This window comes from Leucoraja erinacea, chromosome 14, assembly GCF_028641065.1.
Source record: "Leucoraja erinacea ecotype New England chromosome 14, Leri_hhj_1, whole genome shotgun sequence".
Classification (NCBI taxonomy): domain Eukaryota; kingdom Metazoa; phylum Chordata; class Chondrichthyes; order Rajiformes; family Rajidae; genus Leucoraja; species Leucoraja erinaceus.
In genome coordinates, this window is record NC_073390.1 from 15,613,186 (window position 1) to 15,640,543 (window position 27,358).

Here is a 27,358-nt window from a genome sequence, read left to right on the forward strand (position 1 = left end):
CAAGTCAATCACCGATCTGAACCCAATTGAGCATGCCTTTTATATGCTGAAGAGAAAGCTGAAGGGGACTAGCCCCCAAAGCCAGCATAAGCTAAAGTTGGCTGCAATACAGGCCTGGCAGAGCATCACCAGAGAAAACACCCAGCAACTGCTGATGTCCATGAATCGCAGACCTCAAGCAGCCATTGCATGCAAAGGATATGCAACAAAATACTAAACATGACTACTTTCATGTACATGACACTGCTGTGTCCCAAACATTATGGTGTCCTGAAATGGGGGGAGACTATGTGTAAACACAGCTGTAATTTCTACATGGTAAAACCAAAATGTATACAAATGGCCTTATATTAAAATCTGACAATGTGCACTTTAACCACAAGTGATTTTTCTTTCTATTACAAATCTCAAATTATGGAGTACAGAGGCAAATAAATAAATGATGGGTCTTTGTCCCAAACATTATGGAGGGCACTGTGCATGGAGTAATTTTGTCAGTGTCTTTAAGTTTGTTTGTTTTGGATACCTTATCATTGGATTCCTGGAAAAAAGGGGAGCTCATTGTTTTGGAGATGAAATGGAGGGTGGACAAACTGAGGCTCTTTTGTATCGTAATAACAAATAACAAAAATCCTGAAAACAGTCATTTAAAAAAAAATTGCTCAAAACCTTTCTGAAAAATTTAATTGGGAAATAGTTTAATGCCAACTTTATTTTTCAGGGAATCCCATGGCAGGAATGTAATTTTGTCAGTACAGGTGACAAGTGTTCTCAATTTCCAAGAATTGACTCAATGAAACACTTCAGAAGGCTGTTACAATTTCGACGTGGAGCGATTGATCAGCAGCGAATGAGTCAAAGTGTTCTACGTTTGACCTATGGGCACAGTTACATTTACTCTTTGCAAAAACACAAGTTCTTGTTTTCTGTCTCTTTCATGAATTTTGTATATACAGTTGGGTTTAGTATAACATTATAGACCCACATTTTGGGTTGCTTTTTTGTAGCTATTCAATTGAACTGAATTATTTAAAAAGCCGCTTTTATCAGAACATTTGTATGGGATAAATAGAATGCGAATACTGATGGCCAGAAGAAAAATATTAAGTAGATATAGAAGTGATGGTGGTGGCCAATCATAGATAACGATACCATGCTTGCACAGTCTCATGGCTTGTGGGATCGAATGTGGCTCACGAGTCCAATGTGCGAGCCGCACATGTGGGTTGCAGCCTTCCTCCTGCCTCTGGCACTATAGAGTTGGCTTCAGCAATTGTCTTCGAAACTACTGACTGTCTTCCTGGTAGGCTGTGGGCCGAGCATCAAAAATGTGTCTAGAAATCCATTTTTGTGACCCACGTCACGGAACTACATGGACTTTTCCACAAATTTAGATGGAATATAATTGAGAAGGAAGCCATAACTTGTCAGTGCCAAATGTTGCACATTAAATAATTAAACTAATTAGAAAATGAGAATGGGAAAGTATGCGCCATCTAGTGGCCAATGCCCATATTACACCATGGGCCGCCTATTTCCGTGTTGCAGTCCATTAAACTATATATATATATAATTGTGAGTGTTTTTTTAATGACACTGTCACAGAGGTCCTGCTCCTGAACCAGCCTAATTAATGGGTGAGAGCAGTTCTTGTGGGTTTCTCCCTTTGCTGAACCCCACTGATTGCCAGTGTGCAGAATGGGGGGTCACGGCCATAGTGGGACTGGGGCAGTTCCAGGCTGGGGGACAATCCTGCAAGGCATCTTCCAGTCGCTTTAATAGGAAATTTAATTTGACTGCAGCAGAGGTCCCAGGTTTTAAGGGCTCATGAACCTGCCTAATTAAAGGGTCAGGACAGATCCTATGGGTTCCCCCGTTTACTGAACCCCACTGACTGCCATAGTGGGGAGAGTGGGGGTAACGGCCATAGTGGGGCTGGGGCAGTGCCAGGCTGGGTGACAGACCTGTAAGAGACCTGTCTTATTTCTGATGTAAATGTCACATTCTGACCAAGAATCGAATGCTCTGATATTTACTCGATGAGTATTCATTTTAAGCTACAATGAGCCTATATTTATGTTAGAGACCCCCACGATGGTGCCTTTGCAAATGAGGGCTATTACCTTTAACCTAAATAACCCTAAAATTGTTGCATTGTTTGAGTATCTGTAGTTTGTGTGTTTCTCTGTGTATACCTGTCAAACGTGTATCTGTGAATGTATGTGTGTGCATGGATGTATGTGTGTGCATGGATGTATGTGTGTGCATGGATGTGTACATGTATGTCTGCATGCGGATGGATGTATGTGTGTGGATGTATGTGTGTGCATGGATGTGTACATGTATGTCTGCATGCGGATGGATGTGTGTGTGTGTGGATGTATGTGTGCATGTATGTGTGTGTATGCATGGATGTGTGTATGTATGTGTGGATGGGTGGGTGGACTGTCGCACTGTCATTCACCAGCATGCCATTATCATAAGTCATTCACTCGCTGTTTAAATAATTTTACCAAATAAACAGTGAAATATAAAGTGCAGTGAATATTCCTCCGTTGTTCTCCCGCGGGGCCTGAAAACGGCCGCTACGGACGGCAACCCCCCCCCCCCGCGCGGAGATGATCCAAACTCCACTTTCGCGAATCGGCCGCTACTTAGTTGTTAAGTACCTAGGCCCCGCGGTCGGAGCACTTTTACTCGGTAAGTGATCGCAGGCAGCTCCGAGATTAGATGTTAATGACTTATTAGACTACAACAAGCTGGTATTAGTGAAAATGTTTTAATTTACTTTGTTATGGACACACATAGTTTAGGCCCTCAACTTCATGAATGAATGAGTGAGTGAGTGAATGAGGGAATGAGTGAATGTACAGCCTCCAAATCTCATTTTTTCACATTATAAAAGAGTGCAATTAAATTAATTAAAGTCCATACAGATTAATTTTCATAAATTCAGACGTTAGATCTTACCTTTCAGTTCCAGTTGATTCACAACGTTTGACTGGTTCCACGACTTGGCTGTCCTCTTTGTGTTGCAGCATCTTAGCAGCGACTTTGCTTTCAAGACTTTCTTCCACTTCTATCCACTTAGCTGCACATTCTTCAGACTTCTTAATGCTTTTTTCACTAAATTCAATTACCCTGCTGCAAGTTTCAACGACATGTAATCCACAGGACAACAAAGAACCTTCATCAGAATCTCCAGTAAAACAGGCATAAGTAGAAGTACTCTCAGCCATGATGTGTGCTCCCTGCCTAGCTAGCCTGAAACAAAGCGCGTGATTGGTCAACTGGCGTCCGACTCAATGTTAACCGTGCTTTGATGGACTAAAAATACCCGAATATTTTCGTTTTTTCTCTAATTTAATAAAAAATGCGCAAGTTTTGTTCTTGACGAGTTTCAGGGATGATTTTATATAATATTTTGACACAATATGTGAAAAGTTCATGTAGTTCCGTGAGTTGGGTCATGAAACTGCACAAAAAAGCTCCTCGGCCCACAGACTATTGTGGTTGTACGCCAGCCAGCCAGCCAGTCCTGTCACTGGCACCGGTTTCCAATTCTTTTGGGGCTAGGCTGTTTCTTTGGGCGCCCTGTGTTCCTTTGACCCTGTGACAGAACTCCGTACTGGTGTTGACGAGGCATGCGGGATTCATCCATCTCGATCACATGGCCTGTCCACCAAAGCTGGGCCTTTATGCTCATTGCTTCGATGCTTGTGAAACCAGACCGGTTGAGTACTTCCACGTTGATCATCCTGGTTTGCCAGCGAATGCCCAAGAAGGTAGCTTTTCATTTGAACTGAATTGATTTAAATGCTGTTTTTCTCAAAGCATTTGTATAAGATAAATAGAATGTGAATACGGTTGTCCATAAGAAAAATATTATGTAGGTATAGAAGTAGTTTGAACTAATATGACACTTATCTTTCCATAGATGCTGATGGAGTTGCAGTGCTTTCTATTATGTAGATGAATGGACTTTTATGTTGTATGGAGATTACATTGGCGTAAAGTTTATAGTGTTAATGTTATCTCAGGGTTTTCTGCTCATTTTTCCTGAAAACAATTTTTACTTTGCTAGTTCTCACAAATTGCACTCTCTGTGTTTTCTCTTATCCAGAGTTCTCTTGATCAACAAAAAATCCCTAGCACTGGCAAAACGACTTCCTCAAAGAGAACCCTTAGTAAGAAAGAGCAAGAGGAAATAAAAAAGAAGGTATGGAATCTTTTGGACTTGCACAATGTATGTCGGGGAAAATCAATAGATACAAATGGAAAGAAACTGCTAAATTTAAATCATTGTTGGAAATGTGCAGATCTGTTTGTGCTTCCATTCTCTACCACTTGTCCCCCAGGAATACAAAGGACACAAAAAGCTGTTTGGCAGTTACATTTTTTCTTGCTTCCGGTGCCCACAAACTTTGACCATTTTCAGCATGTGGTCAACATGGGTCATGGAATAGGATTTGCACTATTGTATGATAAGTATGCTTTCCCTGAGTGGAAATCAATTTTCATCCGTGCCTTTTTTTGTGGGATTCATTTATTTTCAAAGTCTTATTGGGAACATTCCTTCAGTTAAAAACAAAAAAGTGCTGAAAGTACACACCAGGCCAGGCAGCAATTGGGACAGGGTAAGTTTCAGAAACAGTTTTAATGAACGGCTATTGATCTCTCTAATGCCCCTGTCCCATTTACACGATATTTTAGGCGACTAGTCTGTTGCCGAGGTGTCGCCTGTATGGTCGTGAGTAGTCTCCTCAGTCGCCCAAAGAATCGTAGCGATTTTCTGGTGGCCGTTGGATTTTGAAATGTTCAAAACGTTTCGGCTTGATGTCCATGAGCGTAGCTTGACTTCTCCTGACGTAGGTGCTGTCGTAGGTTGTCGGCCATTAAGGAAGATTATTATTGAAATGGTGTCGAGTTCTGAAAAGGGGAAGTCTGGGGATACTTGTTCATCAGTCAATGAAAGTAAGCATGCAGGTACAGGAGGCAGTGAAGAAAGCATTCCTAACAAGCGGAGTTGATAGGAGCAAAGAGGTCCTCCTGCAGATGTACAGAGCCCTAGTGGGACCACACCTGGAGTATTGTGTGTACTTTTGGTCTCCAAATTTGAGGAAGAACATTCTTGCTATTGAGGGAGAGCAGCATAGGTTCACAAGGTTAATTCCTGGGGGACTGTCAAATGCTGAGAGAATGGAGCGGCTGGGCTTGTATACTCTGGAATTTAGGATGAGAGGGGATCTTATTGAAACATATAAGGTTATTAAGGGCTTGGACACGCTAGCGGCAGGAAACATGTTCCCGAAGCTGGGGGAGTCCAGAACCACAGGCCATAATTTAAGAATAAAGGGTAAGCCATTTAGAACGGAGATGAGAAAACACTTTTTCACACCGAGAGTTGTGAGTCTGTGTAATTCTCTGACTCAGATGGCGGTGGAGGCAGGTTCTCTGGATACTTTCATGAGAGCTAGATTGGGCTCTTAAAGATAGTGTAGTCAGTGGATATGGGGAGAAGGCAGGAACTGGGTACTGATTGTGGATGATCAGCCATGATCACATTGAATGGCGGTACTGGCTCGAAGGGCCGAATGGCCTACTCCTGCACCTATTGTCTATTGTTGTATTAACATGTATATTTATATGCATGCATAACAAATTTTGCAGTTTGCTATGCATGCCCTTATTCAAACCAGTATGACAAAAAGTGTGGTGGTATGAAATGGAATGTGTTGGTATCTAAATGATCTTAAATGCATTGCACAAAATTTGGTAAAACACAAGAAATTAACAATTAGTTGTTTTTCCTCCCCAGGAAGATGAGAAGGCTGCAGCAGAGATATATGAAGAGTTTTTGGCCTCCTTTGAGGGGGCTGACTCCAGTAAAGTAAAAGCTTTTGTTAGAGGAGGCATTGTAAATGCTACAAAGGGTAAGTTTGTAATATTATGCATATCAGTTTTAAATCAAAATGAAGATGGAAAGTCACTTTGTTGAAAACGTGTCATGTTTCTTTTTGATCAGAAAGAATTGAAGCAAATTATTTTACAATGTTCCAGTCCACGCTTGAACCATTTACCTGTGGTAGAAGTTAATAACTTATTTTATCCATATAGACATGATATAATCCTGGAACGAAAAATCAAAATTGACTCTCTTTGTTTGCCTAAGAGGTGTTTTGTAACTATTTGAGACTATTAATATGTTCTTCAGATACATTTGCCTCTATTTTCTGTTTTAGAAAGGAAGTTATTATTACTTTTAACCAGTATCCCTAACTACTTTGTCACATTTGAACCCAATGCATTTTGGGGTCAATGTATTCCTGCACAGAACTAGGCATAATTGGCACTTGCATTTCCTTAGCAAAGCTGTTGGTGGATATCTGAAATAAACACCAAGTCCTATTAAATTTGTCAGTCTGGAACATTTAAGATGGTTAACAATACTGCAAATTTTATATCAATTCCTTCAATTTTGTTGAAGATGCAACTCTGCCTCTTGCCAGAGGGGAAATCTCCAGAGACGAGGGAGATGGCTAATGGGTAGTTTGTGAGAACATGTCCTTGTTATTGATTTATGAAATGTCTGACTTCTTGTGACAAAAGCAGGTGTGAGTGAAGATGTTTGCATGAATATATTGCAGCCAAATTAAGATTTGCCTGTAATGTTGTTAGAATGATCATTGTATCCTGTCAAAAAGTCCAAAAGATCAATGTGGAAGAATCAATATGCCATGATTCCCTTTTGGGAAATTTTAATGGTGCGTTATTTCTGAAACCTTGTTTGAAATTTAGTTGGCCAACAATTATTTGCCTGCCCAAGAGATGGAACATTAGGTTTAAGATAGTTATGGACAGGGTGGGCCCACGAGTTAAAATTCCAAATTGGGGCAAAGGTAGGTATTAGACAGGAATACCTGTCCTGTTTGAGCCATTTGGGCGGCCTCATTGGTGCGACTGTAGAGTTGATGCCTTACAGCACTTGCAGCGCTAGAGACCTGGGTTAGATCCCGACTATGGTGCTTGTCTGTACGGAGTTTGTACATTCTCCCTGTGACCGCATGGGTTTTCTCCGAGATCTTCGGTTTCCTCCCACACTTCAAAGACGTATAGGTATGTACGTTAATTGGCTTGTTGTATGTGTAAATTGTCCCTAATTTATGTTGGATGGTGTTAATGTGTGGGGATCGCTGGTCGGTGGTGACTTGGTGGGCCGAAGGGCCTGTTTCCGCGCTGTATCTCTAAACTAAACTAAGGCACTCGCTCAAGTTGATTACAACAGGTTGCTTCAAGGAAAAGGACCGTCTGGAAAATAGGATGTTTTTAAAAGTGTGTTGACAAAAGTCCATGACCTGCATGTTCTTGTTAGAGTGAATGGGAAGGCAGGGGGGATAAGGACGCTTGGATGGCAGGAGAAATTGAAGCTCTAGTCAAGAGTAAGAAGGAGGCATGGGGTAGCTATAGGCCGCTGGGATCAAGTATCCCTGGAGCAATTTCAGGAACTGAGGATCACGGTAAAAAAGGGACAGGTGATATCTCAGGGACTGGGAGATAATATTAAAGATAATCCCAAGAGATTTTATAAGTACATTAAGGGGGGGAAAAGGGTAACCAGAGAGAGAATGGAACCTCTCGGGGAATCAAAGGGGTCAACTTTGGAGCCACAGGAGATGCTCAGGGTCCTCAATGAGCACTTCTCCTCTGTTTTTACCATGGAGAAAGACATGAGGACTGGGCTGTCATGGAAGTGTCTTGAGAGCAGTCAGTATTATGATTGAGGAGGTGCTGAAATTCCTAACATGTATGAAGGTAGACAAATCTCCTGGGTCTGTTTAAATTTATCCCAGGACACTGGGAAGCTGGAGTGGAAATTGCAGGTGCCCTATGATAGATTAATGAGTCATCATTAAATGTGGGTGAGGTGTCAAAACTGGAGGGTAGCAAATGTCGTGCCTCTATTTAAGAAGAGCTGCATGAAAAAACCTGGGAAGTACAGGCCAGTGAGTATTATCTGTGAACAGAAAGTTACTAGAGATTATTCTGAGGGGTAAGATAAACATACATTTAGATAGAGAAGAGCTGATTAGGGATGGTCAGCACGACTATGTTGAAGATCGTATCTCACATATCTGAAGTTTTTTGAAGACGTACCCAAAAGATTGTTGAGGGCAGAGCTGGAGACGTATATAGAAGGAAACGGGGTGATGGTGAAAAGTTGTATTATGTCCTGGAAGCCTGTGACCAATGGTGTGCCTCAGGGTTGGGTCTGAGCCCATTGTTGTTTGTCATTCATATCAATGATTTGGGAGAAAATGTGCAAGGCATGTAAGTTTAGAGGCGACACTAAAGTGGGTGGTATTGCAGATTGTGTTGATGGCTGTCAAAAATTGTAGCAGGATCTTGATGGGTTGAGCAGGTGGGCTGAGGTATGCTTGTTTAATACAGGGAAGTGTGGCATCTTGCATTTGTGGAAAGTCCAACCAAGGCAGGACATAGACAGTGAATGGCAGGATTCTGGCGAGTGTTGTAGAGCAGAGTGCAGACAAATAGTTCCTTGAAAGTGGCATCATAGATATATAGGGTGGTCAAGAAGGCTTTCGGCACATTGGCTCTCCCTCATCAGTTAGAATATTGAGTATAGAAGTTGGGAGGTCATGTTACATTTGTACAAGACATTGGTGAGGCCACATTTAGATTGTGTTCAATTTTGATTACCGTGCTAAAGCAAATATGTTAATCTAGAAAGGGTACAGAGAAGATTTACAATGACGGGTGCCTGAGCTATAGGGAGAGGTTGAGCAGGCCAGGAGTTTATTCCTTAGAGGCAGGAGGATGAGGGGTGATCTTATAGAGCTGTATGAGATTAATAAATAGGATGAATGGGAGAGTTTAGAGTTTTACCCAGAATAGGGGAATCAAAAACCAGAAGACATATATTTAAGCTGGGGAGAGAGGAGGAGATTTAATAGGAATCTAAGGGGCAACCTTTTAACATAAAGGGTGGTTGGTATATGGAACGAGCTGCCTGAGGAGGTAGTTGAGGCAGGTATTATCACATTTAAACAACATTTGGACAGATTCCTGGACAGGATAGGTTCGGAGAGATATGAGCCAAACGCAGGCAAGTGGGACTAGTGTAGTTAGGGCATGTTGGTTGGCATGGACAAGTTGGGCAGAGAGGCCTGTTTCCACACTGTATGATTCTGGCACACCATGTGTAATTATTGGATCATTGTCTGCCAGGTCTACAAATAGTTTGCATGCTACAACCATATGTTCAGATTAGTACAAGATTGTTCTATTACACAACAAAACATTTACATCTGATTAACATATTTTCTTTCCTGTCTTTTCCAGCTATTACTGGTTTAAAATTTAATTGTAACTTGTTTAATTAATGATTTTGGTTGCATTCAAACATCCTACAACATCCACACATGCTATGTCTAATTTGTGGCATATATTCCATATATAACAAATCGTCAACATTTTGCTTTTTTAGGTTATTATGTCTGTTGTCAACTTGTACATGTTAGAAAATGGAAGTTGAACATTGGGATTATAGAATTTCAAAAAGAGAACTTTATGTTAGAATTGTGTTAGGCGAGGAGAAAATGCATTGCGTTCATGTTTGTAAAAGTGAAATTTGCACATGAACTTTGGAAGAGAGTGAATTGAATTTTGAAACAAAGATTCTCGTCATGTAACATTAAGAATATATTCTAAGAGGAATAGAGGAGCAAAAGTATGTGGACAATCCCTTTATTGACACGTTGTTGAGGCATAATATTAAAGCAAACCAGTAACTATAGCTTCATTTATAATGAGCGAGAAATTTTTTACATTAAATTTGAGTAACTAGTTTTATGTAAAGGAGCTTGAGAAAGAAATCTAAAGAAATGATAATATTAGTTAGGGTGATTCAGAAGAAGATTTGTATCATGGGCCATTTTGAACAAATGGGTAATTTTTGTCCTGTAAACGCGTCAGCAGGCTTTTCAGGAAAAAAAAATGTCCAGTCTAATTGAAAATATTTACAGTGCATTCAGAAAGTATTCAGACCCCTTCAGTTTTTCCACATTTGGTTGCATTACAGCCTTATTCTAAACTGGATTAAATTCAGTTTTTTTAATCGTCAATCTACACACAATATCACATAATAATAAAGCGAAAACAGGTGTTTAGAAATTTTTGCAAAGTAATTAAAAAGAAATAACTGAAATATCACATTTACATAAGTATTTAGACCCTTTACTCAGTACTTTTTTGAGGCACCCTTGGCAGTGATTATAACCTCAAGTCTTCTTGAGTATGACGCTACAAGCTTGGCACACCTGTATTTAGGTAATTTCGCCCATTCTTCTCTGCAGATTCACTCAAGGTCTGTCAGGTTGGATAGGGAGTGCAGCTATTTTCAGGTTGGATAGTGAGCTATTTTCAGGTCCCTCCAGAAATACTCGATCGGGTTCAAGTCTGGGCTCTGGCTGGGCCACTCAAGGACATTCACAGACGTGTAATGAAGCCATTCCTGCGTTGTCTTGGCTGTATGCTTAGGGTCCTTGTCCTGTTGGAAGGTGAACCTCCGCTACAGTCTGAGGTCCAGAATGCTCTGAATCAGGTTTTCATCAAGGATCTCTCTGTACTTTGCTCCGTTCAGCTTTCACTCGATCCTGACTAGTCTCCCAGTTCCTGCCGCTACTGCCACCACCATGCTTCATTGTAGGTATGGTATTGGCCAGGTGATGAGTGGTGCCTGGTTTCCTCCAGATGTGACGCTTGGCATTCGGGCCAAAAAGTTCAATCTTGGTTCCATCAGACCAGAGAATCTTGTTTCTCGTGCCTTTTGGCAAACTTCAAGCGGGCTGTCATGTGCCTTTTAATGAGGAGTGGCTTCCGTCTGGACAGTCTACCATAAAGACTGCAGATATAGTTGTCCTCCTGGAAGGTTCTCCCATCTCCACAGAGAAACTCTGGAGCTCTGTCAGAATGACCATTTGAGTTGTTGGTCACCTCCCTGACCAAGGCCCTTCTCCCCCGATTGCTCAGCTTGACCGGGCGGCCAGCTCTATGAAGAGTCCTTGTGGTTCCAAAGTTCTTCCATTTAAGAATGATGGAGGCCACTGTGCTCTTCGGGACCTGCAATGCTGCAGAAATTGTTTTATACCCTTCCCCAGATCTGTGTCTCGACACAATCCTGCCTCGGAGGTCTACGGAACAATTCCCTTGTCTTCATGGCTTGGTTTTGCTCTGACATGCACTGTCAACTGTGGGACCTCATATAGACAGGCGTGTGCCTTTCCAAGTCGTGTCCAATCAATTTAAGTTACTGCTGGTGGACTCCAATCAAGTTGTAGAAACTTCTCAAGGATAATCAATGGAAACATGATGAACCTAAGCTCAATTTTGAGTGCCATAGGAAAGGGTCTGAATACTTATGTAAATGCTATTTCAGTTATTTATTTTTAATTACTTTGTAAAAATGTCTAAACATCTGTATTCGCTTCTTCATTCAGGGGTATGTAGATTGTGTGTAGATTGATGATTTAAAAAAAAAAAGAATTTAATCTATTTTAAAATAAGGCTGTAATGCAACAAAATGTGGAAAAAGTGAAGGGGTCTGAATACTTTCTGAATGCACTGTATGTAATTAATCTTTCAACCACTAATCTTGGAATTATTCTGGTGCCTCTTAACAGTGTATATTCTGCTGACTTCTATTATTTTGCATTTAATCTTGGCCTGGTCATCATAAGTACTGCAAGTAGTTTTGGTTTGAATGGTTGGATAAATCTGATAATGGGAGAGGATCACTTGCTTAAAGCATATTTCTTGCATCAGATGGAAATGTTGGCAGATGTGAGTGTGCTAAATATATTGTTTGAGTAATAAGGAGGAAGTCACTGATTGTGTGACAATTAGTGCAATCTCCTGCAAATCCGCGTAGATTTTTATTGATTTTCTGCACATACATTTGACAAAAAACAAAATTTGGTTTGTTAGTTTTCCTGATAATAGACTAATAACTTTTTTTTAACGCTTCACTGTAATTGGATTATCTTTTCTGAATAGCACAGTGTCCGTAGGTTGCTAAGTTAAGTCTGAAATCGCTTCTCAATTCAGGAACCAGTGGGCAAGATACTCTCAGCAGATAATGTGCTGCCTTTGTCACGAGTCATAATAATGATGCTAAAGAGCAAGCAGGTGAACAAAATAGGCAGTCTTTCCAAGAACATTTTAGTGAAATGATAGTTAGGATTAGAACATTAGTGACTTTTTACCAATAGCAGAGCCTGCTGAGGATAGTATGAAAGCTCACATTCATTAACATGAGTTGGTCATGAGTACACTTGTACCACAGCTTGAACCCATTGCGTTGTTTGAGAGCAAAATACTTAATAGCACAAAACTTTATTTTTGCGTATTAGAGCGATTCGAGGAACAGAAAGGGAAACTATACAAGCCTTCTACACGGGTTCCAGAGATAAAGAACTTAATGCCAGATAAATCATCTCCACCGTCTTTCATATCTGACCCCAAGAAGCCAGTAAGTGTCATGTTTTGATTACTGTATAATGCATAAAAACAAAGTTGCAGCACACAAGGACAATCAGCTACGTTTGTGGGTTTCATCCAGTTTAATCTGATTTCCCAGTTCTTTTTTTTTCGGCTTTGTAGGTTATGGCATCTCAAGTGCCCATTGTAGCACTTTTTAAACAATTGAGGAATTCTGCTTCTGCCACCCTTGGAAAAATTCCATCCAATTTTTCTAAAGATGAGCTTTAATTTATATCCCCTTGAAATTGACTGGTTTGTTAAAGGAAACTAGTTCTTCTTATCATCTACATCTTATCCAAACATTAAAGACAATTCCTCTGTGCATTGATCAGCTAAACCAGCTGGATGAATTGTTCTATTCTGAAGGAAGAAAAATAATGGCCTTTCACTGAAAGTCCAAGTTGCTTCCGAATTTACACCAGTACTGGGGCTTACAGGCAAAACGCACTGAGCAGGATGTCCAGTGATCTTCAATGCCTTGATTAATCCTACACCAGTGAGCGTAGCCGCCTTGTGCTTGTGTGTGGATATTACCATCTGCTGAACATAAGCATCCTTCAATCTAAATGTAAACTTGCCAGAAGGCAAGTAAACTTGCCAGAAGTTCATCTCCAAAGTGGGTTGTTTGTACACGTGCAATATTTTCTGCTCTCAATGGGAGTACATTGTGAACTCAGCAGAGTTACCTGGTGTGACTGATGGTCCATCAATGCAGTTTAGCTGCCACTGTTTGAATTGCTCAGTGGTGCACAACAGTGAAAACTGTGGTTTGTGATCCTTGATCAGAGTATAATTGCCTGCCATCTAGTCGATGATTAAGTATTGAGAGCCTGTAAATTCTGTAATTAAACTTTGAGTCGGGATGCAGATGATACTCGGCACCTTCAAATTCAGATATGGGTGGTCAGATTCAGTGGAGTCAGTGAAATATTTTTTGTCATAACCCCATCCTGTTTTTTTAAAGTCCTGATTTCTATCCACTGAGTGTCTCTGTGATGTTCTTCCTAATTAATAACACAACTCTTCTTCCATCTCTTACCTCCATCTCTCATACTGGAATATTTCCACAGAAATGCCTGTCCGTGCCCCTGAATCAAGAAGCTCCTATCTACCAGTTGCTTAAACTTCCCTGTTCAAGAAGGAACTGTAGATGCTGGAAACTCGAAGGTACACAAAAATGCTGGAGAAGATCAGCGGGTGCAGCAGCATCTATGGAGCGAAGGAAATAGGCAACGTTTCGGGCCGCCAAAACCCTTCTTCAGACTCTGAAGGAAATAGGCAACGTTTCGGGCCGAAACCCTTCTTCAGACTCTGAAGAAGGGTTTCGGCCCGAAACGTTGCCTATTTCCTTCGCTCCATAGATGCTGCTGCACCCGCTGAGTTTCTCCAGCATTTTTGTGTAGCTTAAACTTCCCTGTTGTACCACTGATCTGGTTGCTGCTGATGCAAAGCAGTTCTATTCAGCTCTCAAGCAATATTCTTGTTCTCTATATGCCTGTCATATTAATGTTGCAAACCCCTCCTACTCTGACCCTTTTGTATTTGGCCTCTTGCCAATGAAACCTCACTTCTAGACATTTTATAGAATTTGGGACTCAATGGTGAATTCAATAATTTCAGATAACCAGCCTTTCTGGTTTGTCTGAACTGGCCTCTTTGTTTCTTGCTCCACAGATGCAGCCTGACCTTATATTTCAAGCATATGTTAATTCATTTTTAGACTCAAGTATTAATTGTATGGAGTATTATCTGTGTGTTCTCTAACTTTATTCACCATGCACATTCCATTGTGGTGTATGGATGCTGAATTTCTTTATTGTACCTTTTTCTTGTCTTTGTTTATTCAGCCTTAAGATCTTTCTTGTTGGGTCGCTGTATTCCCTTTACAACTTTATATTTGACCTTTCTGTATCTGTGTTTGTTTTTTTTATGTCCCTGCCAAGCTAATTTAAATCCCACCCATAAAGCACTGCAAAACCTCTTGTGATGATGTTAGATCTGGCTTCGACAGGTTCCACTTTTATCAGAAGTGATCTTTCTGAATAGTCATTTGCCATCCATTTTGGGTTTCACGAGAATTGGAAATAGATCTTTAGTTTGTCTCCTTCATAGGGAAGAGAGATTGTACCAACATGTAACGTAATGATTAATGCACCATGTAATGATTAAACCTGCTGCACTCTGCAACAACCCCGACCGGGTGATTAAACTTGCCGGCAAGGAAGGTGTCGTAGTAGTCTGGCACGTTGACCTCTACCGGTCTGAGGCCAGGTGCCAACTCTCAGACATCAGTCTGAAGAAGGTTCTCGACACGAAACGTCGCCTATTCCTTCGCTCCATAGATGCTGCCTCACCCGCTGAGTTTCACCAGTTTTTTGTCCACCTTCGATTTTTCCAGCATCTGCAGTTCTTTCTTAAATATGTAACATATGCCTCTTTTGGGATAAGTCATTTATCCAAAGAGTCAGTTGCAACTAGTTAATAAATAGAAATTGTCTGGGTTATTAACTGATCTTGTGTACATGCAACACTGCTGATTCAAGATCGAGGCTGTGGTGTTCACCGTGGTAGTCTCGTGTGCTTACCTCAGTGTTACGTGTGAAGAATGACTGCTTGATAGTTGCTAGAGTCAGCCCAACTAATCCAGGACAAACAAAAAATACAGCTTTTAACAGTTGTAGTAGAATATTTCCGCCAGTAGGTTAGTACCTTGTGTGAAAATTAGATAAAAAATAAAACAGATAATTATTGTCAGTTGGCTTTGTGTAAGTCTGGTAACATTTTTGAACAGATGAAGTACTCCAATTGAATTCCTGTTCAATATTTGGACACACTGCTTTGGACATACTGCTTGCTCATCATGTGTAGGAAAGAACTGTAGATGCTGGTTTAAATCGAAGATAGACACAAAATGCTGGAATAACTCAGCGGGACAAGCAGCATCTCTTTCAGGTTGAAGCACTTCTCAAACCGAAACATCACCTATTCCTTCTCTCCAGAGATGCTGCCTGTCCTGCTGTTACTCCAGCATTTTGTGTCTATCTGCTTGCTATCATCTTGGAAGTGCTCAATTTGGACTTTGGGCTGCTACTTTTATGCTTTTTCAGAATATGTGAATTTCTTATATGTGAATATGTAGTGACAAGAGGATCTGGGGTGACAGGAACTGAAGGAAATCCACATTAGGCAGGAAATTGTGTTGGGTGGACTGATGGGACAGAAGGCTGATAAATCCCCAGGGCCTGATGATCTGCATCCCAGGGTATTTAAGGCATCCCAGGGTACTTATGGAAGTGGCTCTAGAAATCGTGGATGCATTGGTGATAATTTTCCAATTTTCTATAGACTCGGGATCAATTCCTGTGGATTGGAGGGTAGCTAATGTTATCCCACTTTTTAAGAAAGGTGGGAGAAAGAAAACAGGGAATTTTAGACCAGTTAGCCTAACATCGGTGGTGGGGAAGATGCTGGAGTCAATTATAAAAGATGAAATAGCCGCACATTTGGATAATAGTAACAGGATCGGTCCGAGTCAGCATGGATTTACGAAAGGGAAATCATGCTTGACTAATCTTCTGGAATTTTTTGAGGATGTAACAAGGAAAATGGACAAGGGAGAGCCAGTGGATGTAGTGTACCTGGACTTTCAGAAAGCCTTTGATAAGGTCCCACATAGGAGATTAGTGGGCAAAATTAGGGCACATGGTATTGAGGGAAGAGTGCTGACATGGATAGAAAATTGGTTGGCAGACAGGAAACAAAGAGTAGGGATTAACGGGTCCCTTTCAGAATGTCAGGCAGTGACTAGTGGGGTACCACAAGGCTCGGTGCTGGGACCGCAGCTATTTACAATATACGTCAATGATTTGGATGAATGGATTCAAAGTAACATTAGCAAATTTGCAGATGACACAAAGCTGTGTGGCAGTGTGAACTGTGAGGAGGATGCTATGAGAATGCAGTGTGACTTGGACAGGTTGGGGGAGTGGGCAGTTGCATGGCAGATTAAGTAGGAAGGCAGATTACTACCTAAATGGCGTCAAGTTGGGAAAAGGGGAAGTACAACGGGATCTGGGGATCCTTGTTCATCAGTCTATGAAAGTAAGCATGCAGGTAAAGCAGGCAGTGAAGAAAGTGATGGCATGTTTACCTTTATAACAGGAGAAGTCGAGTATAGGAGCAAAGAGGTCCTTCTGCAGTTTGTACAGGGCCCTCGTGAGACCACACCTGGAGTACTGTGTGCCGTTTTGGTCCCCTAATTTGAGGACGGGCATTCTTCCTATTGAGGGAGTGCAGCGTCGGTTTGCATGGTTAATTCCCGGGATGGCAGGACTGTCTATTGCTGAGAGAATGGAGCGGCTGGGCTTGTACACTCTGGAGTTTAGAAGGATGAGAGGGAATCTTATTGAAACATATAAAATTGTTAAGAGTTTGGACACACTAGAGGCAGGAAACATGTTCCTGTTAGGGGAGTCCAGAACCAGGGGTTCACAGTTTAAGAATAAAGGGTAAGCCATTTAGAACGGAGACGAGGAAACACTTTTTCTCACAGAGAGTTGTGAGTGTGGAATTTTCTGCCTTAGAGGGTGGCGGAGGACGGTTTTCTGGATGCTTTCAAGAGAGAGCTAGATAGGGCTCTTAAAGATAGCAGAGTCGGGGGATATGGGGAAAAGGCAGGAACAGGGTACTGATTGGGGATGATCAGCCATGATCACATTGAATGGCGGTGCTGGCTCGGGGTCGAATGGTCAACTCCTGCACCTATTGTCTATTGTCTATCTTTGAGCTGCGAGAGAATTGTTGACTGTGTGGAATGTTGCCCTATTCGGTTATTGATTTTTTTCAGAGACTCTGAAGACTAACATAGGTTTTTAAAAACTTGTAAGAAAATCTTCTGTTTAAAGATTAGCTGAAGGACTTTATGTCGGTCGTTAACTGATTTATAGTTGTGTGTTAGATAGGATAGGCATAGAACTATTTTTAAAATTAATTTGTACTTTTAAAGCCGAACTTCAGTATTTAACCGATCAAGCCAGCATGAATTCTCAAGACTGTGCAGCTGTTGCCTATATGATGAGTTAAATATTCTATTCTTTATTCAGAATAAGAACATATTAAGATTTCTCAGTTCTTATAGGCCTGTCCCACTTAGGCGATTTTTCAGGCGACTGCCGGCGGCTGCCAAGTTGCCGCCAGTTGCCTGAAAAACCGGCAACTGGAACGGCGACTGTCAAGAGTGGAACACGCACGCGCGCACACCACAGACACACACCACACACCACACACCACACACACCCACACACCACACACCACACACCACACACCACACACCACACACCACACACCACACACCACACACACCACACACCACACACCACACACCACACCACACACCACACACACACACACACACACACACACACACACACCTCTTCCTTCACCAGCCCGTTATGCAGGCGGGGACAGGGCTAGCGGGGAGAGCGCTGTCTGAATGAAATACACACGGTGCAAAGCCAAGGTGATACAGACACACATTGTGATGAACAGGAAGGTTGGTGCTGTAATTAAGACGGCTAGCAGTGTAAGGTAAGTCCTTTAAAAGAGGGGGGAAAAGGAGTGGAGACAACTTTTAAGAAGCCAGATATAGACGGCTGTGAAGCTCGGCGGACATTAACATTACCAGGCCGTTTACCCTAGGTTCTGAAAACTACTGCTTGTGTTTTTTTTTCCCCAATGAGCCAATGAAATTCACCGGTCAGCACTGGCTACAACCTACAGGAACCTATGAGGACCTCCTGGCATCCCACTAGGACCTCCTGGCAACCCACCTACGATACGAGAATTCTCGCTGCTCTTCGCGACACCCATAATGAGGCTGCCACTAGTTCCCAGAATGCAGGAACTCCTCACAACCATGAAGGCGACTCCCCGGCAACCACCCGCGAACATGTGGCGACCACGTGGTGACTGCATAGTCGCCTAAGTGGGACAGGCCCATTAGCTAGAAATCTAGGAATGGGAATAGACCAATGAACTCTTCTATCATGTTAACCACAGAGTTGATCAGTAGCTTTATTCCATTATCCTGCCTCAGCCCCACATCATTTATACTAATGTCTAATGAACTCACTCCTATCTAAAATAAATAAATAAATAAATAAATAAATACGTGTCTTTATTGATTGTAGTGCAGGTGCACAACCTTTTATCCATAGTTCCAGAAACCGAAAAGCTCCGAAAACCGGACATTTTTTCCAGGATGTCGTCTGCACTCCAAAGCTTGCGTTTGGCGCCAAACTTGACCCGAAACGACCCACGGTCAACCCAGGTCTGTACTACTGTAGCGGCTGCCTCCTCCACGGGGACCGGGGAGACACTTAAACATCTGTAAATCATTGCTTAAATGTTAGTCAGTTAGTTTGGAGGGCTTTTATGTGAAGAAGTGGGGGGGGGGGGGGGGTGGGGGGTGAAGGGGGAAACTTTAATTCTTAGCCCCCTACCTGGTCGGAGAGGCAGGGAGCGGTCAATGCCTTACCGGGTCGTCATGCAGTAAGCACCGGAGCGCTGTGGCCGCCAACTCCCAACATCGCGGAGCTGGGGTCTGCGGGCGGAGCTGGGGTCTGCGGGCGGTGCTGATTGGAGCTCCGACCCCGGCAACTCTACCCCTGGCTGCGCGGCGCTCCAAATCCAGCGCCGCCCGCGGCCAGACGCCCGCAGCCCCAGCTCCGCGATGTTGGAAGTCGGCGGCGTCGCAGCGCTGGGATACCAGCGGGGAGCGGGCAATGCCTTACCGGGTTGCCGTGTGGTAAGCTCCGGAACGCTGTGGCCGCCGACACACAACATTGCGGAGCTGGGGCTGCAGGTGCCCGGCCGCGGGCGGCGCCGGTTGTAGCTCCGACCCCGGCAACTCTACCCCTGGTTGCGCGGCGCTCCAAATCCAGCGCCGCCCGCGGCCGGGCGCCTGCAGCCCCCAGCTCCGCGATGTTGTGTGTCGGCGGCCACAGCGCTCCGGAGCTTACCGCACGGTGACCCGGTAAGGTATTGCCCGCTCCCCGCTGGTATCCCAGCGCTGCGACGCCGCCGACTCCCAACATCGTGGAGCTGGGGCTGCGGGCGTCCGGCCGCGGGCGGCACTGGATTTGGAGCGCCGCGCAGCCAGGGGTAGAGTTGCCGGGGTCGGAGCTCCAACCGGCGCCGCCCGCGGCCGGACGCCCGCAGCCCCCAGCTCCGCGATGTTGGGAGTCGGCGGCCACAGCACTCCGGTGCTTACTGCATGACGACCCGGTAAGGCATTGCCTGCTCCCTGCCTCTCCGACCAGGTAGGGGACTAAGAATTAAAGTTTCCCCCTTTACCCCCCCACCACATAAAATCCCTCCAAACTAACTGACTAACATTTAAGCAATGATTTACAATGATTCCCCGGTCTCCGGGGAGGAGGCAGCCTTTCCAGACTTTTCAAGCCGCCCGCGCTGCCTACCTAATCTACGCTAAAAATCTTCCATTCGGAAATCCGAAAAATTCCGAAATCCGAGAAGTGTCTGGTCCCAAGGCTTTCGGATAAAAGGTTGTGCGCCTGTACCACTCTTTTGGGTTTTTTTTTGAGAAAGTGAGCCATGCTTTCCACCATTTTTGCACCTGGTTATCTTTTATCTTTTCCAGATAGTTTCTTTATAATGTGTAAGGAGGTATTATTTCTTTGAACTAAAATCCTGGTAAAAGTTTGGTGACTATATTTCACGGAGATGTTGATTAACTTGCTGAGTATTTCCAGCATTTTGTTTTTATTTCAGATTTCCAACATCTGCAATATTTTGCTTCAGTTTATTTACAGTTCCACTTATTCTCAGCAGGTTTTATAAATTGCCGTTTGAAATGTTGCTGGGATAAATTAGATGCTGTTTGTTGATATAACAACTGTGGCAGTTGCAAATATATTGAATTATCATGGGATGTGTCTCTTAATTATAACTTTATGTAATTTTAACTTTCTTAATCCTGAGAATATGTTATTTTTAAATGTTAATTAACTGGATTATTTTCAGACCCTAAAGAAAGGTGAAAAGGAGAAGAAGAAAAGTAACTTGGAGCTATTCAAAGAAGAATTAAAACAGTAAGTAAATGTCAAACTTTTTTAAAAATACATTCAGAACTTATCTACAGTCTGCTTTTTCTACTTATGAAGTTGCACCCATGTCTGCATATGTATATCTATATACATGTAAATAATGATGAGCCATTTGTATAAGTACAGTAACCATTTTCCAATCATGTCACGAGTCTCCATGATTTGAGAGAGTGCTCTTTATGTACATAGCTGAAACTTGTGATTTATATAAACCTATCTACCTATAAAATATCTCTGCATATTTCAGTGCAAGTAGTAGGTTCGTAAACACTAACTTTTTAGATATTTTAAATGTTTATGTTGAAGTTGTGCATTAATGTTTTTAGAACATTATGCAGCATACTTGTGTCTATGCAGGGAATATATTGGGTACAAATGAGAGAGCCTTAATGATAGTTGTACTTTTTGTACCATCTCTCTGTCTCTTGGTGTATAATATTTTCACTAATGTAACAATTTTTAGTAGATATCAACACTTGCATTATATAGAAAGGCTTTGATATGGGTTTCAGAATTCAGGAAGAACGTGATGAAAGGCAGAAAACAAAAGGGAGTAAGGATGCTCCTTTCAGGCCTAGTCGATTTGAACCCTTGCCGTCAGAGGATTCTCCACAAAGTCGTCGCTCTTGTGAGTGAAATAGATTTGTCTTTTTAGAATTCTTATCCCATCCAATGTTATTTATTTCTCTAAGGACTTGGTTGTTGGAAACCAGATATGTAAAGTCAATTTTCTTGCAAATAAATAGTACTCGTTTTTACGGCATATTCGATCAATAAAGTTTGTTCTGTTGTAGTGTCTTTTAAAATTCACGTCACCTAGCATGTCACATTTATAATTGTTACTCTCCAGAACCAATTTTTTCTTGTATTCACAACAGGCTTCTTGGGAAACATACCTGCAATGTTAAGGTTTCACCTCAAAGATAACTAAATGTTTAGTTTTCATGTAATGGATGTGGACTGCCAAAACTTTTTATTTAACTTCCAAAACAATAATTGTTTAGATGTGCACTTTATGTCCATCAGAAAGCTCAAAAGAGTGGGTAAAGATGCACATAGGCAAATAAGACACTTGCTGCGTTTTAGAAAATTCTAGTTTCTTTTAATAATTAGATGGTAAACCATGACTGAATTTGTACGATAAAACTCCATTAATCTGGTGCAGTTGGGACTTTGATGCTGGACCAGCAGACGTTCAGTTTTATCGACTGTTATTTTATTGAAAACAACGTTTTAAATTATTTTTTTAAGATGTTACACAGGAACATTTCAGTAAATTTGTTTGGTTTAATGGGAGCATGAGAAACAACCAGGTAGGTTTAAACAGAGCAAGGCGTACAGAACCAAGTGAGTTTAAATAGTACATAAGAACTGGGACCCTAATGAATTGTCGTAGCACATAACAAATATCTGCTGGTGAGCCAGGTGCTGAAACGTCAGAATTTCTGACCGGCTGGATAATAGATTATCAAAGTTTCTAATTGAAAAATGGGATAGCATTGAGCAAGAAAGTTGCATTCTCATGTGTTCTATCCAAATACCAATAAGCGAGTTCAGTTTCCCAAAAAATGTAAGGAATCGTGGGATTTGTCAAAGGTCACTCGCTATAAACATTGTCGACAACTGTGCCGCTGCATGAATACAGACCTGCGTTTCATCCGTAGTCAGGATTGAACCCGGGTCTCCGCCACTGCAAGCGCTGTTGAATTGCTACTGGACTGTCCCCGACCCAAGTGTCCCATCCTTGTATGGGGGCAGCCGGAGATGTCCGGGGTGACCCTGGACTGATGGGACACCGTCCGGGAGCAGTGGCGGCCCAGCCTTGCAGCCAGAGCGGAGAAGAAGCGCTAACTCCAGCTCGACTCTGCCTGTCCCGCCGGGTTAACCGACGGCCTGGACTGATGGGACACCGGCCCGGAGCGGTGAAGTTGGCACTTATTCTCCGCGCTGGCTGTAAGCCTGGACCGCCACTGCTCTGGGCCGGAGTCCCGTTAGTCCAGGGCTGTCGGTTACTTGGCGGGACATGCAAAGTTGAACTGGAGTTAGCCCTTCTTCACGTTGGCTGTAAGCCTGGGCCGCCACTCCTCTGGGCCGGTGTTCCCGTCAGACCAGGGTCACCATTTGGGAGGTGACGGGGACGGTCCAGTATCAATTCAACCGTGCTTGCTGCGCTGGAGACCCGGGTTAGATCCTGACTATGGATGAAACGCAGGTCTGTATACATGCAGCATCACAGTTGGCGAGAATGTTTATTGCGAGTGACCTATGAACTGGGTATGCGCAGTCGGAATACCGAACATGCTTATTCGCGCATATAATGCCATCCTACAACTGAACACTGGGGGGCGCATGAAGCCTGCTTGAGATTAGACCAAAGGGTAAAATTTCCCAGTGGCACAGTGCTGAAAAATATTGTCTCCATTCCATCCTGATCCATTGCATTGCGTGGCCCAGTGTGAGATTTTGCCTGAGGGAATAATGAACATGCAATCTAATGTGTATTGCACAGATGTATTTGCATATCTGCTCTATATTGCGAGTCATTCCAATTCAATTCATATTTTTAAAGGCACTGAAATTCAGCAGCTGTTGGCAAGGGGTAGTCAAAAGAAGCCATTATTAAAAATCTGATTTTTGCCAACAAAAATGGGCAGGACTTAATGAGCAGACCTCATTCAAAACCCATCATTTTAAAAAATATTTTCTGCTCTTTTCCCTCATCTAACTTCTCAACTCCTTACATCTAACACATCCACAGCTAACATATTCTCTTCTTGGAAAATACCTTTAGAATAGGTTAAGGCCATTGGAATTAAAATGTCACTTATCTTTTTGTTCACCAAAGCACTACATTTCTTTCGCAAGTTATCTTCATTTGTAAGCTGCTGGGAAACAAAAGCGGCCCTTGTTGCAGCAATCCACTCAATCCAATTTGATCACCACTCAATCGATTTTATACATCAGTTACAAATTTCTACCGCACATCACGTAACAGTGTTTCCTGGCTTCCCTTCTGAAAGGCTGTCTAACTCTTTGACTGAAATGCAGATATTCAGAAGAAATAATTTCTCAACCATCTTATGTGGTTGCAGAATTCTACAAGAATTGCATCTCATGTAGTTGCAGATTTCCTTTTAGCATTTTCAATAACATCTTAGGAATGTGACGCTAGATATTATAAACTTATAATTCAACCCCGGAAGTCTGGGTTTCATTCAGGTAAAACCAAGACCAAAAGGCTGTAGATGCTGGATATTAAAAGTAAAATACAATATCCAGGAAATGCTCACCAGGCTCAGGAAGCAGTTTTAACAATATGTTAGGAGCAAAAAAAAAATATTCTGCTGGAGGAACTCAGTGAATCAAACAGCATGTATGGAGGGAATGGACAGATGATATACAAACTTAAAGCACACGGTATTGGGGGTTCAGTATTATAGTGGATAGAGAACTGGCTGGCAAACAGGAAGCAAAGAGTAGGAGTAAACGGGTCCTTTTCAGATTGGCAGGCAGTGACTAGTGGGGTAACGCAAGGCTCACTGCTGGGACCCCAGCTATTTACAATATATATTAATTATTTGGACGAGGGAATTGAATGCAACATCTCCAAGTTTGCGGATGACACGAAGCTGGGGGCAGTGTTAGCTGTGAGGGGGAGGCTAGGAGGCTGCAAGGTGACTTGGATAGGTTGGGCGAGTGGGCAAATGCATGGCAGACGCAGTATATGTGGATAAATGTGAGGTTATCCACATTGGTGGCAAAAACAGGAAAGTAGACTATTAGCTAAATGATGGCCGATTAGGAAAAGGGGAGAGGCGACGAGACCCGAGTGTCATGGTACACCAGTCATTGAAAGTAGGCATGCAGGTGCAGCAGGCAGTGAAGAAAGCGAATGGTATGTTGGCATTCATAGCAAAAGAATTTGCGTATAGGAGCAGGGGGATTCTACTGCAGTTTTTACAGGGTCTTGGTCAGACTACACCTGGAGTATTGCGTACAGTTTTGGTCTCCAAATCTGAGGAAATACATTCTTGCCATAGAGGGAGTACAGAGAAGGTTCACCAGACTGATTCTTGGGATGTCAGGACTTTCATATGAAGAAAGACTGGATAGACTCGGCTTGTACTCGCTAGAATTTAGAAGATTGAGGGGGGATCTTATAGAAACTTACAAAATTCTTAAGGGGTTGGACAGGCTAGATGCAGGAAGATTGTTCCCGATGTTGGGGAAGTCCAGGACAATGGGTCACAGTTTAAGGATAATGGGGAAATCCTTTCGGACCGAGATGAAAAAAACATTTTTCACACAGTGGTGAATCTCTGGAACTCCCTGCCACAGAAGGTAGTTGAGGCCAGTTCATTGGCTATATTTAAGAGGGAGTCGGATGTGGCCCTTGTGGTGAAAGGGATCGGGGGGTATGGAGAGAGGGCAGGTACAGGATGCTGAGTTGGATGATCAGCCATGATCACATTGAATGGCGGTGAGTCAAGAGAGTCAATTTAATTGTCATTTGGACCCCTGGAGGTCCAAACGAAATGCCGTTTCTGCAGCCATACATTACACACAAATAGACCCCAGACACAACATAATTACATTTAACATAAACATCCATCACATAGCTGTGATGGAAGGCCAAAAAAAACTTATCTTATCTCTCCACTGCACTCCCCCCCCCCCCCGATGTCAGAGTCAAAGTCATAGCCCCCGTCTGGCGATGGCGATTGTCCCGCGGCCATTGAAGCCACGCCGGGTGGTCCGAGGTCGCACACCGGGTCTTGGTGTTAGAGCCCCCGGTGTGCGCTCGCAAAGTCCCGCATTCCAGCCGCGCGGGGCAGTGATGTAGGCCCCGCTCCAGGAGCTCTTCGACCCCGCAACTCGGGCGGGAGAAGTCGCCGTTGCAGGAGCCCTGAGAAGCGGTCTCCCTCCAGGGAGCCGTGGGCCCCCGGCGCCGTCGTCCACAGACCCGCAGCAGCAGCCTCCGACTCTCCGGTAGCAGCAGCAGCAGCAGCAGCAGCGGCAGCAGCAGCAGCAGCAGCAGCAGCAGCAGCGCTCCTCCACCGCTCCACCCGCTCCGGACTCGGCCAGCCCCGCGACGGCAACGGTGAGTCGACACCTGAGTCCCCGGCTTCTTCCTGTTGGAGGCCGCTCCTCGTTGCGGCCTCAACGACACCTGAGACCCGACGAGAAAGGTCGGGTCTCCAGGGCAGGGAGAGATTCAAAAAGTTTCCCCCCCCCGCCTCCGCCCCCACCCCCCCCCCCCCCCCACACACACACCCCAACATAAAATAACAAAAACTACATAAAAACACAGACAAAAAAATAATAAAAACGCGGACAGGCTGCAGAGGCCGCTGCTGGCCAGAGCCGCGCCGCCTACCGGAGGGCCGTTCGAAGGGCCGAATGGCCTACTCCTGCACCTATTTTCTATGTTTCTATGATGTTTTTGTCTGAAGAAGGGGCCCGACCCAACACATCTGTCCATTTCCTCCACACATGCTGCTTGACAAGCTGAGTTCCTCTAGTATCTTTCACTTAAGACTCCAGCATCTGCAGTTCCTCGTGTCTCTAAATACGTTAGGATATTAACTTTATCATTCTGATAAATTAATGCTGGTCTCCATCTGTGGTCAATATATCCTGTCTAATAGTAGATGCCCAGAGCTGTTCACCATGCTCGCTTGCATATGTTTTAGCCCCAATCATTTTTTAAATTCTCATTATTGTCTTGTTCTGCAGTGTTCCAGGTATAAAGACCTACATCCTATTAACTTACTTTTATCGTGGGCAGTTACAGACCATTGTTTAAATCTGTTTAAGACATCGCCACCCTTCTTTGGACATTTGAGTACCTGCTGCATTCTTAGCCACTACCTAAATGACCTTTGCATGGAAATTGTCAAGACCTGTCATGCTTCAGTTTATTTGGTTTCCTGGTGTTAATTTAAAGAAGTCCTTGAGTTAGATTTAATAATGTTTCCTCAAAATGCTATACGCTAAATATGTATGCTAATGCTTTGGTGTGTTTGCCTGGTATGTTGTAATATCATTCAAAATTTCATTTTTTAAGGCCTCGCATTATTCCTGAGTGAACTTCTTCCAACTGTAATTGTACCTTAAAAATGTAACCTGGAGAAAATCCCCACATTTTGTGTTTGCATACACGGTGGTGCTGCAAGTATTAGTTGTATGGTGAATTTAGCAGTGGATTGACATTTAGTGCAGTAAACACAAGCTAATTTTTTTTACGGATGTCATGAATTTTATTCACTACATGTTGTTTGGTTTGCAAAATTGAAAAGGAAACGGTTTAGTCAGTTGGATATGATCTGCATTTGTAGTTACTGTGCCAAATGGGCGCTGCCATTTTTTTTGTTGGCTACTTTTATTTGTCTCAATACATTTCTATTCTAAATAACAAGACAAAAATAATTTCTCTTTTCAGCTGAATCTTCTCGGCGAAACAGACAAACAAATGGTAATTACCACTGATTCATATTTAAAAAAATGTTAAACATCTGCATTTAATTTTGAAAACTTAAGTATTAAATTCTGTCTTTATAGCACTTGAGGAATTTACTCCTGGTTCTCATGACGCGGGAGATCCGACTACGACTAATTTGTATATTGGTAACATTAATCCGAAGGTACTGTTTTTATCCTAATTGACCAAACCA

At 42.9% G+C, this 27,358-nt stretch overlaps 1 protein-coding gene across 1 annotated transcript in view; it reads left to right on the forward strand.

The window, feature by feature from the left end:
- Window positions 1-27,358, forward strand: part of u2surp (U2 snRNP-associated SURP domain containing) — a 94,245-nt gene that overhangs the window by 12,353 nt on the left and 54,534 nt on the right. Inside the window, exons 2-8 of the mRNA XM_055645678.1 lie at window positions 4,124-4,219; window positions 5,819-5,933; window positions 12,429-12,547; window positions 20,602-20,669; window positions 21,197-21,312; window positions 27,127-27,159; window positions 27,246-27,328. Of these exons, the coding sequence (XP_055501653.1) occupies window positions 4,124-4,219; window positions 5,819-5,933; window positions 12,429-12,547; window positions 20,602-20,669; window positions 21,197-21,312; window positions 27,127-27,159; window positions 27,246-27,328 (630 nt within the window). The remainder of the gene's footprint in view (window positions 1-4,123; window positions 4,220-5,818; window positions 5,934-12,428; window positions 12,548-20,601; window positions 20,670-21,196; window positions 21,313-27,126; window positions 27,160-27,245; window positions 27,329-27,358) is intronic.